Raw genomic sequence first — 16,909 nt, 5'->3', positions numbered from 1 at the left:
CTGTGTCTGTTTTGTGTTGGGAACTTGTGTAATAGACCACTTTCAGTACTAAAATTTGTTATTAATGATGACTTATCTCTCTGTTAACACTTTGTAGACCAAGCCCAAATGTTATGTTGGACCACAATTTTGTGTTAAAAGAACTGCACCCAAGCATGGGCCGGTCTGCGATTTTCTTGACACGAGTCATCAGTTCGTTGAAAACTGGACTCACTGCGTATAAGAACAATGTATGGAAGTCTTGCTACCTTTCCCTTGACTGGTGCTGTGTTCTGTTGTCAATTTCTTGAATAATTTTGAAAGAAACATTAGCAGATGCAACAGCTGCTGTTACAAATGGCAAGGATAATTATACTTTCTGCTGTCATTATTTTAAATTTATAGCCTACCAAAGAACTAAAATAAATTATGAATAAATCTTGCAGCTTAGTCTTTTTTAAGTACGCATTACTCTTGAAAATACATCAACCACTTATGTGCCAGTAATGTTTTAGATAACGGCATAAATGGCCAGTTTCCTATGCCCAAAATTCTTCTAAGCGGCTTGTCTCTAAAGTGTTAATGCACAACTCTTTCATCTAACAAGGAGAGGCCACAACATTTGGAATGCGAATTTACTGCAAACTTTGTGCACTCATAGTACTCCATGAGGACAATAAAATGTGTAAGCAGTACCGCGTACTTCTCAAGCGTTATTGAGAAAATTGCAAGATAATTTTGGTTGTCAAATATACACTTGCGCATGGCTATTTTTACCATGAAGCGGCAGCAGCTGAGTGGTTAGCGTTCAAGCCCCTTAATCGCTGAATCAAGTCCCGTTCGTCAGGATTTTTTTTTTCTTTTCTTTTCTTTTTTTTTTTATTTTCAGCAGTCATTTTCTTTACTATTTATATTACAATTGATATAATGGGAAAAATAAATGTAATCAGATGAACTTTTATTAAATTTACAATGTTATTTGGCAGTCTACAAATTTTTATTATCACAAATAATATAATGTTCATAACTATAGGCTAGTAAACGACCAAAAGCATAAAATGATACTGAAAATGTACGATTGTCCATGCTTTGAGAAATCCCTTGTACCTGGAAGGAGCCCGAAATGACTTGTTACCTCCAAGTTTTGACCGGCACAGGCGGCTTCTGAAAGATGTAAAATTAATCGTCGCTTCCGACGAGTACAAGTTGCAGGATGGTATTTTTTGTAAAAACATGGAAAACAAAGTTAAACGGCACCAGTTGCACTGAGTAAATGCTATGTTTCCGCATACGAAAGGTCTTTCGAGGTTTTCCATGGAAAAACAAACATCGGTAACATTTTCAAAAACCTATCTTTCAGCCGATAATTTGGAAGCAAACCAAGCATAACACAGTATTTCCTTAAATATCGGTGCTGATAATTGGTCAGGCAGTATCGAGTGTATTTTAATAGCATCTTCACGAGAGGCAATTTCTCGCTCTCTTTCGATTAAATATGAACAATTTTGAAGACACAAACAAGCCTACATTTTCAGTATCTCTTTATGTGTTTGGTCGTTTACTAGTTGATAGTTATGAATATTATACTATTTGTGGTAGTAAAAATTTGTTGACTGCCAAATAACATTGTAAATTTAATAAAAGTTCATCTGATTACATGTATTTTTCCCATTATATCAATTGTAATATAAATAGTAAAGAAAATGACTGTTGGGGGGGGGGGGGGGGGAAGCCAACCCTGACCCCTGACGAACGGGACTCGAATCCAGAAATTATGGGGCTTGAACGCTAACCACTCGGCTGCCGCCGCTTCATGGTAAAAATGGCCACGCACAGGTATATTTTTGACGACCAAAATTATCTTGCGATTTTCTCAATAACGCTTGAGAAGTACGCACTACTGCTTACACATTTTGTTGTCCTCATGGAGTACTATGAGTGTACGAAGTTTACAGCAAATCCGCATTCCAAACATTGTGGCCTCCCCTTGTAAGTTACATAGCTTGGTGGAAGCGCCAGGTACTTCAGAACATAGACAATGTTATGCTTTAAATTAAACTATGAAGAAGTCATCCTACACAAAGCCAGGTGCCCAAAGAAAAGCTTTAGAAGTTATCCTACACATAGCCAGGAGCCCAAAGAGAATCTTTATGTTGCTATTTACATCTGCATAGTTTAGTGTCTGCACAGGCGTGACAATGCCACTTCACTACATGGTTGGCACAGATATTTCACAAGTTGACAGTGGCACGGTGATAGCCGGGGAACAAAAGACCACGAGAGGGAAACGAACTCAACATCATAGTCAATCTACGGGAAGCACAGTGTCCAAATCCATGTAGGGACGAGTACTGGAAGAACTCAGTCCATGGTGGGTGCAGATGATACGCTAGTTGAGGTCTGCAGTGGTCAAACTCTGCAAGTAAGCACTGGCTCAACCAGCCAGTTGCGACCACAAGTACACACTTCCACCAGCGGGTCTGCCCGTACTGTGTGTCGTGTTTGCCGTCCATGGCAGGTTTCCACACTGTCCTGCTGTGCTACACATGTCAGCTCATCTGCATCCGCCATGATGTCCGCTGGTGGGAACACATACTCCCCATGAAAGGCCGTATACAACCGAAATGCCCAGGCTTGGACCACAACCTCTGATGCAGAACAGAACAGTAGAGGCACCTGGAGAAGCAGAAAGTGGACAAACCACTAAAAGAGGCAGCACTGATGCCACTGGCCCCAAGAGAAGGTCACAAGAGGCTGGGGCCATGTGGCGGAGGGGGGGTTCACTGGCTCCACATAGGCAGCAGTAGCTGCGGGCTTCACTGGGGGCTACTGCTGCTGTGCAGGTGACAAGAAAACAGCAGAGTGCGAGGAGGGGGCAGCAATGGGGAAGCATGTAGCTCCAAGTGGGAGCCCTCACCCAGAACAAGGTCGTGACCCACCCCGCCACCCAACAGACGGCAGCGGTGACATCACAATGGGATGTGGGTGCTTGGTGGGTCATCTGCTCCCTACCAGCACCCACCACAAACAACTGCCAACCTCTGTGGCCCACCACAACACCTGGCAGCCACCAACATCAGTAGCTGGACGAGGCCCAAATGGAAGTATCAGGAAGAAAACACAGCAGACTATGATGGTCCATGGCATGCGACTCAGGATGTAGCAATTCCAGAAGACCCATAGCTGGCACCCATGCAAAAGTTCTCACGGACTGCATATGCTGACTGGTGTTGCCCAGTATGTAGCCAGAAAGCTTGGCAATGTGTCATCACAAGGGTGTCTTCATCTGGATCTCAGATGTACACACGAAGAACTCCAATTCGGAGTTAGAAGTCTGGTCAAATGAAGCAATAGTCAGATGCTGGATACTACTGTGACAGCGAATGTCCTAACTTTTGTGACACAAATTCCCGACTGTTATATGACAGCAGTGTCGAGGGAGATCCATCAACAACAAAAATAACCTGCCAATGCGAGAGCCATGGCAACTGACAGTGTGGACGACAGTTTGGCTACATGCGGGAAATTAGACAATGCATCAATCACCAATAAGCACATGCTGTCCAAAAAGGATCTGGTAAAATCTACAAGCACCCTGTCCTAAGGATGCTCTGGGACTGCCAAGGAGAAAACAGGTGCAGCAGTGCAGCCTGATACTGTCCACAAGCCCCACACAAGAATGTACCGTATGTTCAATGTATTGATTGATCATTGGCCAGTACAAGTGATACTGTGTCAGTGCTTTCATATGAGTCATACTCCAGTGGAATATACACAGCAACTGGAGTATGTGACGATGCAATGCCATGGGAGCAGGCACGTGGCAGCATTTCTCCTCCTTCACTAGTACAGTAACTCCCTGGACAACACTAAGTCAATCACATAGGAGGCATAATGTACACCCCACACCTGATCCGCACTCAAAGAGATGCATTCCATCCAAGACAACCAGATTGCCAGAACAATACTCGGCAAAACTCTGTCAGGAGCCGAGGCAGTTGCGGCTTTAAATGCTGTCAACAGAAAGTCCAAATGGGGCAGCTGCACGCCATTATGCGATGAGAACACAAGAGCCTCCTGCCAATCAAATTCTGGATCAGACTCCATTGTTAGCTGTGACAGAGCATCAGCACTGGCATGCTGCATGGTTGAGGTGTTACAAACCTCATAACAATAATTACTGAAAGAGAGGACCCACCGATGCAACTGGTGAGCAGTCATATCCAGCAGTTTGGAATGAGGGCCAAGTAATGAAACAAACAACTTGTGGTTGGTGTTGAGGTGGAACATCGCCCCCATACAAGAAGACATGGAACTTTTCAACCTTGAAAATAATAACGAGTTTCTCATTTTCCACCTGTTAATAATTTTGCTGCACACTGGAAAGCGTCTTTGATGCGTAAACTATGGGCTGTTCTATGCTGTCCAGATTCCAATGGGGCAGGACGGCACCAAAGCCATACAGGAAATGTATCACTGGGCAGGGTTAAAGAATTAACCATTGTGAAGGAATCCAGGCAGGGAACAGAGCAAAAACACTGCCGAGAGACTGAAAAGTCTGTTGACAATCCACAAACCAGACAAACTTAATGTCCTTTGGGCAAAGCTAGCTAGAAGGCTTGCAGACGTACGGAGCCTGGGGAATGAAATGAGCACAATATAAAACCTTACCAAAAATGACTGGACCTCCTTCAGGTTCTCGGGTGCCGATAGGTTGACAATGACTTTGATGTGGTCATCCACGGGGATGAGACCATCTTTACTAAGCAAATGACCCAAAAAATGCACCTTCAGAGAGAAAAAACTGCACTTCTCCTTTGTTGGAAAACTAACTGAAGATTTCATATGGGCTCCTTTTGATGTCATCAAAGTAACCAATGCAACAGGGAATGTCGTTAATAAACTGCTCAAAATACCATTGGTAAATTCCTGGTGCAGACAAGATTCCAAAAACACGAGATTAACTACTAACGCCCAAATGGGGTGTTGAGGACCAGGAAAGTCCAAGAAACTGCATCCAATGGCAACTGAAGGTAAAAATCATGCAAGTCTATGTGGGAAAAAACTGTTCCCCTGACAATTTCACTAACAAATCTGCCTGCTGTGGAATGGGATATGAATCTGCGACAAATTATGCTTTGGCCACCTGTCTAAAATTGCCGCAAAGACACGTGGCACCACTAAGCTTTTGTATCATCAAGAGTTGGCCCAGAGATTCAACAAAATGGAAGAAATGACAACCTGATCCTGCCAATACTCCCAATTTAGCCTTTTCTCTGTTGAGCATGGCAAAGGGAATGGTCTGGAGGTGACTAGATTAGGGTACCACTAAGGGCTTGAGGGAAACACATGCATCGAAATTTTCTGCTCCGCCCAGCGTATTCTCAAACAACAGGCTGTACGGCTGCATTAAGGAGTCAAAAATCACAAAAAAGTAATGGATTGAGACATTAGAAGCACTTCATCAATGATCTGGAAGACAATAACATACTTAATGCCAATGGTGGATTGACTACTAACAAGTTAAGTTGCTGTTCCATATTCTTATAACGCGCGGAGACGGAATCTTGTCCTCACAAGGGAAAGTGCTGGTTACTAAAAGACATCCTGATGGAGCGACTCCTGCAAATCCACACACACCATGACCCTGTATGTATCTAAGTTAATTAGACTGACTGTCACTCCCATGCCTACCTGAAATTTAATCAGCCGCCCATCCACTACCAACGTATGGAAAATACACTGGGGCAACATGCGCAGGGCATCAGAATCAGCCCCAGATTCCAGTTAAAAAAGCAGGGCATCTGATGACCGAGTCAAGGCCTGTCGACTGTCACAAACAGTTGCTATATGACCCATCTGCCGCCATACCCCACAAACATAATCTCCATGTGGGGGCAGTCTAAGTGAACTTGCAACAAATGAAAATCAGGGGAGGACACTGTTGGCTCACCCAATGAGTGGAAGGAGAATGACGTGAAGGACCCGAAAAACACTGCTGGCGGGAATGACGATGCTGCAAGTGGTGCAAACCTATTGGACACGGCATGGACGAGGACAGGCAGTGCCATGATCCAATGCACTGGAATTGTCAATGGCAGCAACATACTATGAGTTAGCAGCAGGTAAGGCTGCCTGCGATTTCCCTCAAAAGAACGGGCCCTTATTACCATACACATCCAACTGTGGCACGTGCCAATTACCAGAGAGGAAGTCCCTTGCCACCAGCACAAGCTCCTGCAATTCCGCAATTTGGGCAACGTTGGCTACAGAAGGATCAGATGAAGTCAACATCCTAGCCTGAATCTCGCAATCAAGAGCTAACCTGACAATCACATGCCGAATTAGTAAGTCTGAATAAGAGGTAGCACAATTGGGACACTCAAAATAACACTTGCACGAGAGGCCCTGCAAACTGGCGATCTAGATCGCATGTGATGCCAGCTGAACTGCAAGTGCACCACCACCACATGGATTTGATGGTCAAAATACTGCATAAGCAATCGACAAAGCTCATCAAAGGGAAGTTTCTTAGGGTCAGCACACCGCTTCAAGTTTCTGACAGCTTCGTACAACTTTTGCTGTTGAACAATAGCATGGTGGCCTTATCAACTAGATTGATGATAAGCCACATCTGGCAGTGCAACAAGAACTGGTGCAGGTAATTCTCTCACCATTCTGTTGACTTACTGAAACCAGCAAACGGTGTTGGAGGTGATGCTGGAAATGGAAGACTGGTGCTGGGTGCCACTGGAAAGCAAGGAACGAAGCAAGTCCACATTCTGGGTTACCAATGTCTGCATCTGCTCCTTCAGTAGGCCCAACTGTTTTTGCCAGCGCTCCACAAATGCCAGGTCTATGGTAGCCCGAGTAAATACGAAAATGGGAACAAAAGTATAGGCGAGCTTCACAAGCATAAGCATGTCCTTCATCGACAGAGACCCATGAAGGGGAAACGAACACACCATGCAAGTTGACCTACATGAAGCAGAGTCCAAAGCCACATAGAGATGAGCATGGGCAGAGTGGGCAACTGGTGGTAATGGCTAAGCACTCGGCATAATCCATGGCACAATACACAAGGTGAGGTCCGCGTTGGTCAAACTCTTGAGTAAGCACTAGCCCACGTGGCCTACTGTCACCCACAGGTAAACACCTCAACTGCAAGTCTGCTCACTGTGTCATGTGCGCCCTCCCATGGCAGATTTCCAGATTAACCTGTTGTGCTATCACTGCCAGCTTGTCTGCCTCCATCTTGATGTCTGTTGGTGGGGATACTAAATGTACTTAAATGCTGGTGAACCAGTTGCACATTTTACATCTATCTGTGTTACTGGGAGGCTTTTATAAGAAGTTTTACTGAGGAAGGAGGAATGCCAGGGTAGTTCATGCAGTTGTGCCACGGTGGCGTACTGGTTAGCACATCTGCCTAGTGAGCAGGAACCAACAAGCTCAATTAACGGGAGAAATTTCAGGTGCAAATTCAGAAAGCTTTTGGTGATCAGTCAGAACGACCATACAATTGTTCAAGAATCCATGTATTAATATTTGGTAAAGCCCTCTACATCGGTCAATTCCACATTAAGAATGAGATCAACAACATCATAACGAAACCATTGTCAAATAACAGCCAAACTTACCAGAAGCCAATGGGCAACTTGTATGATCATCAGTATCAACACCACAGAAAACTGGGAAATGGAACGGAAAACAATTTTCTAATGTAAATATCCTGAGCATTTCACAGGTTACTACTGAGAAAAGGTAAGCGTGCCTACCTGTATTACAGTGCATGATGTCCACCATCAAATAAATACCACCCACGCAGGCATCTGCAGATAAATACAGCTAATGTGCAAAACAAAGTTCATCACAGAATCTTGACCAAGGGCTTTTTCCAATGTGCCACTGTTGTTGCCAGTTGCCCATTTGATGTTTCTGTTGACTGCTAGATATCAAAATCAGGACAAGTAAACTTTATGACTACCTGTAGCAGAGGACGTTAATGACAAAAACCTTTCATACAGGGCGATTCACGAAGATATGCAAATATTTTAATATGTTATTCTACAAGTAATACTAAAGAAAAAAGTTCACATAAACATAGGTCTGCAAATGTTCAGTTATGGGTTTATGGCTAATAAAAGATTTTGCCTGAAATTTAGCAACTTCGCTAATATGAAGCCATCGCAAAACTGTACAAGGTTAAAGTAAAGCACGATTTCCATTTATTTTGTTGTTACTGGTCTGGTGAATCTAAAAAGACATATCCCAGATGTGTAACTGCAGAAGTTTTCCAGAACATCCAGAGAAGGAAAGATTATTATACAAATAAATTTGTTTACTTTCCATTACGAATGTAGAAACATTTATTTCACTGTTGGCAACTGTTATTGAGTTGTTCCAGTCATTTCCTAATCTTGAAGCGAGTAAGTTTTCTGTATTTTTCAGCAAAAGAACATAATAACAACAGTGTATTAAGTGAAACAACACAGTAACTGTTGTACTCTGTAGATTATTTATGTAATAGGGATGTCTTTCAAATTTACAACAGAGAAATACGCCGATATGGAGTTTATTTATGGCAAATGCGATGGTAATGCTACGGCTGCAGTAAACGAATATCGTATATGTTTTCCAACTCGGGGGATTATGAATGCATGAACCATTAATGGATTATTTTGAATATTCCGGGAGACAGGTTCTCTACCTAGCATTCATAATCAGTACGAGCACTCTATATGTAACAACAATAAAATAAATGGAAATCGTGCTTTACTTTAGCCTTGTACAGTTTGCATTGGCTTCATATTAGTGAAGTTGCTAAATTTCAGGCAAAATCTTTTATTAGCCGCAACTCCATAACAAAACATTTGTGGACTGAAGTTTGTATGAACTTTTTTCTTTAGTTTTGCGTGTAGAATAACATATTAAAATATTTGCACTTCTTCGAGAATCACCCTGTATATAACAGTTGTCAAGATGTTGGAAAGAAGAGTGTGCAGTGCTGAACATTTGAACGGAAAGTATGTTCAGTGAGCAAGGACCTATGTTAATAACTACCGTTCTTCCGGAATATAGCCACAATGTAGCTGATGGAACTTCTTGCAGGCATCACAAGCCATCTCTGACCTAGCAGCCAGAGTTCCTGATTGAATCTGTTGCTTCAACAAGTTTTTTAAACAATGATTACTCTGAAACTTCCTGGCAGATTAAAACTGTGTGCCCGACCGAGACTCGAACTTGGGACCTTTGCCTTTCGCGGGCAAGTGCTCTACCATCTGAGCTACCGAAGCACGACTCGTGAGTACCGGGCGTGAGTCGTGCTTCGGTAGCTCAGATGGGAGAGCACTTGCCCGCGAAAGGCAAAGGTCCCGAGTTCGAGTCTCGGTCGGGCACACAGTTTTAATCTGCCAGGAAGTTTCATATCAGCGCACACTCCGCTGCAGAGTGAAAATCTCATTCTGGAATGATTACTCTGCGTGGTTGCTGAGTATCACTCAGTGCCATCCACAAAACAAGTTCCTACTGTAGTAGTGCAACCTAGTCCTCAGACTGAAAATTATTAGTCTTTAGCAAAAGTAAGTAGAAGTAGCATGGAAGAAACTTAAGAGCATTGCATTAACAGCTGGGGGGTGGGGGTGGGGGGGGGGGTGAGTCGCAGCCAGTGTGGCGAAATGTGGATCTCAATAATAGACACACCAGGGGATTGCATAGCAAGGCTAGCTGAGCTCAGCAGTAAACTGTGCCACACGATAGTAACTGTGTAGCAAGTGGGGCAGTGTCATCACACCAGGGTGAGTCTCTCGTTACGGTAACGAGACTAGGTGCCACGTTATAGTGAAACAAATGGGCAACAGAAGCATATAAATAAGGCAGGGAGTGCTTCTCATGACCAGAACCCAGCAGTACCACCAGATTCCTGTGTGATGTTGGACAGCAATATGACTGGGCTCCGCCAGCTATAGCCATGGGTTCGTGACTGGGCTGTGCCTGCAATCTACACAAAGTCCTTCAAGGGACTTTGTGTCACCACTTTTCTGTCAATGACTGCTGCCACCAACGCAGAGTTCCTGAACTTGGTGCCATAGTACCAGCCGCCAGCAGACTTCTGTCTGAGGGCAGTGGGTTGAACCTTGCACACAGCAAACTAGGCACACTGCCACCGAGAGGCCGTCTACTGAGTGGGACGACATTGCAATGCAACACGATGTGCCACTGATGCCAATGACCATGGCTTACACAGGCTGCCAGCCTCAGTAGTATGATGCACCAGCTCAGCGGCACAGGCTGAAGCCGCCACCCATTCAATCATCCCCAGCAAGGGTCAATGGGAAGAGGTGTACCTGCCTCACTATGCCATGTATCAAAATCATTAAAAGTTCTTTGTAACTGTTAATAGTGTTTGCCCATGGACCACCTTGTCTCTTTCACTGTCCCTCTATTGGTTCACTATCAACACCAGACAATTAGATAAACTGTGAAGCTATTGCTGACTATAAAGATAATTGGTTTAATGAGGGCTTTCATGATTGGATGACTTTGCTGCTGGTAAACCTCTCAGGGAGTAAGGTAGTGGTCAACAAAATTCTTCTGTTCCTAACATTTTGAGTTGGCTGGCCTAACTTTTATGAAAATCAACATGATTGAGTGCTGGTTCCTGTACACCAATTTTGACACACCTTTGAACTCCAGGTGGAAAAGCACAAAATAATGATCCAAGATGAAACTGTAATAAAGTTTGTTAAGACCAAACAAGTTTCACTTTATTCTAAAGAATCTTCAATGGTCACTGTAACAATATAATTTTTTTCTCTCATGATTTTGTTTTCTAGGATCATGAACAATTCAAAAGCTTTAATTTACTAAAACAAACAGTATTAATTCTTGTTCCATAAAATTTCGGGCATGCAGCCACATAAATTAAGCTTCCTCTTCTAATATTTTGGCTGAATACCGTCCAGCCATCTTCAGAGAGAGCCAAGGTGACTAATGTTCCAGCACTCGCTCCATCCTCAACCGAGGTGTAAAAGGATGCTGAATGGTATTCAGCCAAAATATTACAAGAAGATGGATTTATGAGGCTGCATGCCCGAAATTTTATGGAACGTTCTTTACGCTGCAAAAACATGAAGATACACATCAGTAAGTTTCCTTTAATTTACGTCTATGGTCACAAACTTTTTGTTACCAGCTTACCGGTTTCGGTCTATAATGACCATCATCAGATCTGTTTTATAAAAACAAAGTCCTAATGTCTTGCAGCCATAGTGGCATTGTCAAATGTTAAATGCAGAATCAGCACCAGCATAATCAAATACATATAAATAACATCATATGCACAAGTCATGTTGTCAGTGCCACTGACTAGAATACCAAAGCAATAACTCCACACAGAAATGTGTAAAGGAGGGGGTTCACACTGGCACGTACCAAAAATGTGGCATTTACCAACTCCAGTGTACTAGCTGTGATGCTCTGTACACTCCAGCTCATCATCAAAGGATTTCTCCCAAAAACTAGCAAAGCTACCATTTTCTTTTGTGTGTGCCTAGCGATGACTCAACACTTCTGCTATGTGACAAATATTTGTCTACAGAAAGAGATCACTGTTAACTGTGTGTTAAATTATCATGGACAAGATAATTTTCAAAATATAATTATATTATCTTGTTAAAATACTTCTGAGTGTACATCTCCTGCCACATTAACCTGTAAAGTACTGAAAATACTAATCTAACTGAGATTCTGGCTGTGTCAAAGTAGCCATCCTCGGAGTATAGAGTTAATTTGAATCTGTTGTGTTGATGTTTCAGTATATAATGTTTTTCCAACTGTGTTACAACTCCACCAACAGCGGTTTATGCTCTGGGAGAGGATGCTGCAATACAGCCAAAATGTCAGTTATCCCAACAGTACTTTGGTATTTATATGTTTCATATCTTTTACTACTTGATAGGACAGTAAACCCAAAATGATTTATAAAAGATGTACACCAATTGTAGACACACATACATTGGTAAACATCTTATAAAAATGGTTGTGTGATATCTAATTCAACATCACCACTATAGCACAAAAAATACAAGACATTTTGAGGTACCATACAGATAATGCTTAAAATGTATTATTTCGAAACAAATTTGTTTACTTACATCTAATTCTATTTCAAGTTTATTAATTTCATCAGTTCCATTATTCAGCTTTTCCAGTTCAATCTAGAAAGGGAGCAGAAAAAAAAAGGAAATTATCAATTACATAAGAATTCACTCATGGTAACATGCCCATATTTATTTACAACATACGTATTTGCATACGCTGCAAAATTACAATTACTATATATGGAATAACACATTCTAAATCTTGTTGGAATGTATACTCCTCCTTTAATGGTTATACATGACTGAACATGATGCTCATGTCAACAGGCCATCTTCAGAACACAATGTATTGTTAATTAATTTTTATTGTTATATTACAAGCTAAAACCCCCACGACAGTAAACAGTTCTTTCCCCACCAACACATATGCTGTTACCTAGTTTTGTTTACATAACTTTCTCTCACCTACAATTTTATTTTTATGATTAGAGTGCTAACCTCCACTAATATCAGTTTAAACTGACAGCTGTATTACTATGGTCGATTTATTACACTGGTGCTTGAGTTCTGATGAAATGAACTCAATGCATTACGTATTCCCTTTGTAAGTTACACTGAATTTCTTAAATCATACACAAACTGGGTGAAACATACACGTCTTCTTATTATCCTATCACTTTCCAATGTATTTTGCCTTTTCTTCTAACTTTCAAACTTTAATCATACTTCACTAACACTTCTCAAAATGTTAAACAGTTACAATTTTTGGTCACTACAGCTAGTTTTTCAGGAGCAGCAGCATAAGAAGTTTGTATTACAGCAGTAATAAAAAACCTGTAGGTCCATCACCGCTAGCCTTCCCATTTTCACTGATAATGTGACTATCAGGTCTGGGAGAAGTTGTAATGGAGTATGTGACAATAGGCCCATTTTGCAACTCAACTCATTTCCCACATTCAAAGTGAGGGATGGCATGCATCACAGATTGCAAGGCAAGGATATAACATTATTCACTGGGGCTGCAGCAGTGATGATGTTAATGTGTTTTGTCAAGCATGTTGATATACATACTACGAGGAGAAGTTAGTTACAGAACAACACAGACTGATGAATTAATTAACTGCTCAAGAAAGTAAATTAATCTTTTGGAAGATAGGAATCTGGTTATTAACATGTTATAAAACTTAAAAAACATGAACAAAAATGAAGGCATAATCACAAAAATGCAAAAACATTTACAAGCTAATTTCTTCCCTCATAATGTGTGTAGGTTTATTGATCATGGAACATAACTTGCAGATAAGTGGTGTGGTGTTGACCTACCACAGAAATGGGGTCATTCCATGGTAACTCATGTTACAAAGTGATGTTTGTGTTATAAGTTTTGGACAATTAACAGAAGGAAATGCTTCTATTAAATATTTTTTATACCTCAAAACATACTTCATACAGAATGCTCTATAAACCTATAGCACAATAATTGTTACATTACTATATTTATAAAACCAAATCTTATAATTATTCTTGGTAACTCATGTTACATTTCCAAGAAATGGCTTTTGCTTATGATAGAGAAAATACAAAAGTCTGCTCTGTTTTATGTGAACATTTCTTGTAAGTTTTATACACAATTCCAGAAGATCTTGTAAGTATTTTAACAAAGTTCCAAACATTTAATCTTACAAAATATGGCAACTCATGTTACATTGTCACAGATCACAGTCAAACTTGAAAAAACCACGGGAATTAACAACACTTGGAGTGTTCACTTTTCTGACAAGCTTGTCTTTAGTATAGTATATCTTATTTTTAATTTCAGGCCACTTCCAAAACTTCCCATCTTTCTTCATAACATCAACTTTAAACTCACCACTTTCAATTTTAGTAACGTTACCAGGAAAATATGAATTGTCATATTTTACCACCACCCAGTCATCTACTTGTATATCTAGTGATTTTTCTGTTCTGTTGGTGTTTTCCTCTGAAGCTGATGAAGTGGTGTGTCCTACAACTTCTTTATTATAGAGTTCCAAGTGATGAATTTTTGAAATGTTCAAGAAAGGCTTGCAGTTCTTGATTAAAGTTGAGAGATGTAGTTTTTTGCTTCTTTGGCTAAAGTCTTCTTCCTCCGTAAGAACTGCTGTCGCATTAGAAGAAGAATTCAATAATGCTTTTATAAAATCTGTTGCATTGTTTACAACACATTTCCTACTTTTCACACGAGACCAAACGGCACTTGACAGCCCCACCAATTCAATCCACTGGCCCCTTCCATGACAAGTTGCAAAGTACTTCCATGTAATTCTTTTGGTATGACTCTTACTTATAACTTTTGTAGCCTCTACAATATAGCTGTTTTTAAACTGGGAAGCAGGACTATCTGACCAGATTGTATCTTCTCTAATATTTTTTGGTAGTTCTACAAGAAGTCTACCTTTCTCATCTTTTGGTCACAACTTCTTTGCGTCCAGGGGCCTGTCTGCTAATGTCATCCCTTTCATAGAATTCACTTCACTGCACTTATCATCTCATCACTTATTCTTTTGTTTAGAGATTCTTTCTACTTCTAACAGTGCAACAAATGTATGATACAACCTTCTAACAACACATTTTTGTTTTCTGGATAATGCTGGAAGTACACGTTTCACTTTTGATATGACTTTTCCCAATGAAGCACTATTTTTATATGGTGTAGAGACAGAACTACTTAGAGTGCTGAAAATGCTTCCTTTGGCTGGTTCCTGTACTTGGCAAACCTTTCTCTAACATTCTGTTTCCTGTTGGCTGCAATCCTTTCTTGTTCTCTTTTACTTAAAACATTTTTCCTGTTCCTGCTTCTTTTTCCTGAATTTTTTCATACTTTCCTTGTGTTTGATTTTATACTCTTCATATCTGCCTTCATTGTTCAATTTCTGCCTCCTTCTTATCTTTTCAGCTGCACTTAAAGGCACTCTGCAAAAATTGCAAATTGTTTTAAAGTTGAAAAAGTTATTCCCTATGGGATTTTATGTGGCACATGGAGATAAATATACATTAAATATGTTGAAATATATTGTTAGTTGTGGTGTATGTAATTCAGAACCAATCTGATTGTTCAAAATTCTAAGTAATTAAAATTATGGTAACTAACGTCACATAAATAAAGGTGCCCCACGTTATGTGAATTAAATATCCTATACCAGGAGAAGTCTTCCAGGAGGAAATTTATTTGAGACACGAAATTATCAGGTACACTTGTGTGAAGGACAGCATGGCATATACGTTTCTATACTTTAATGTATTTTGTGAAAATCTTAAAAAAAAAAAAAAAAAAAAAAATGGCATTTGGTAACTCATGATACACATTTTGGGTTTCGTTATATAATTTTTCTTGGATTTATCATGCTTTAATTGTTTGCTCTAAATATACACCAAAAAGAAGTCATGCACTTTAAAGTGATATATAAACCATAAAGAATTATTATAATTTCAATGTTTTTTTCCTTACCATGAAATTGATCAAATGACATGTTCCACATCATAACGACTACAGTACCGTGCAATTGATCAATGGAGCACGCAACCAACTAACTAACTCTTCAGCATGAAGAAACGAAACAATCTAGTCTTCAAAACAATGGCTCCCACGAGTAAACAACAGGTTATGGAGGGGAAAATCAATCTTTGACAACAAAATTGAACGCCCAACCTACATATGTAATAGGGGAAAAACTCCAATAGAAAAATTAATTTTTAGGTACTGATTACTCGTTTACATGGAATGACCCAATGGATTATTCCGGCCCCACAACATGGAATTATTTTCAAATACATACACAGAAGATTTAACTCTTTAAAGCTTTATTTCTGCAAGTTTTCCCCGTTCTAAACAAGGGAAGAGAACTAAAGGCGAGATAGATGTTTCTAATAATGACTTGATATTATGTCAAAGTACTGTGCTAGACCAACAAGTTCATACTGCTGAAATATGTTGCTTTTTACTAATGCAAGTTAAAAATGCAACAATTTCCGAAAGCAAATAACATGCAAAATTACAGGAACCCTGGAGGGAAACAGTGCCACTATACTGAGGAACACCATCATTCACCACGGCTCTCTCGCAAAAAAATACCTCACATTATCTTGATTAATTAAACAGACCACAATGTAAAAAAAAATGTAACGATTATTATCTTACGCTAAAGAATATTCAGCACACAGACGTAGTAAGAATGATAAACAGTTCTTATAAACTTTGTTCTACCGGTAAAATGTATTTCAGTTAGCACGATTAATTCTGCCAAGCTGCCACAGGCCACAAAAACTATGCTTCATTCCTTGTGTACGAAAGTAAATGACACACCTGTATTCGCGGATCCAGTTCTGCATCTCCACTGTCATCAGGAACATGGCAGGGTCGTTCCATGACCTACAACGAGCGCCTCTGCAATTTCTATACTCAGCCATATGAATGATTCGTCTCCCACTTATCTAATCAGTAGAATTCCAAGCTTAACGAACTGCTTCCGCATTCTGACAAATGCGTGACGTATATAAATTGCATTAATCACTCAAAACACTACAGGTATTGTTACTCTAATGCCATTAATCACTTCGTTGTCAGAGATACTACTTTCAAGTTTCAAGAGATTCTATTTACAAAGAGCGCAGACAATTTCGCAGATGCCTTTGGCTATGTGGATTCTATAAATTATCTATGGTCTAGTCTTTAATGTTTCTGGATAGTATAAATTTTATTTACAGTACATGAAGAAAAAGTCTTTGGATACGAAAGATACTGTGATCTCTTCGTTAAGAACTTCCTCGCAAAAAAAAATACAGTCGCGTAT

The 16,909-nt window shown here is 40.3% G+C and overlaps 1 protein-coding gene across 1 annotated transcript in view; it reads right to left on the bottom strand.

Annotated features, from left to right (window-relative positions):
* The window catches only part of LOC126252899 (SH3 domain-binding protein 5 homolog), an 84,273-nt gene extending 67,592 nt beyond the window's left edge, over nucleotides 1-16,681 (bottom strand). The window contains exons 1-2 of the mRNA XM_049953869.1: nucleotides 16,423-16,681; nucleotides 12,135-12,197 (exon numbers count right to left, since the gene is read on the bottom strand). Of these exons, the coding sequence (XP_049809826.1) occupies nucleotides 12,135-12,197; nucleotides 16,423-16,485 (126 nt within the window). The 5' untranslated portion in view covers nucleotides 16,486-16,681. The remainder of the gene's footprint in view (nucleotides 1-12,134; nucleotides 12,198-16,422) is intronic.
* Nucleotides 16,682-16,909: the final 228 nt, after the last annotated feature.

Source organism: Schistocerca nitens, chromosome 4 (assembly GCF_023898315.1).
Source record: "Schistocerca nitens isolate TAMUIC-IGC-003100 chromosome 4, iqSchNite1.1, whole genome shotgun sequence".
Classification (NCBI taxonomy): Eukaryota; Metazoa; Arthropoda; class Insecta; order Orthoptera; family Acrididae; genus Schistocerca; species Schistocerca nitens.
Note: the sequence above shows the minus strand (reverse complement) of the source record. Positions and strands in the feature narration are given on the sequence as shown.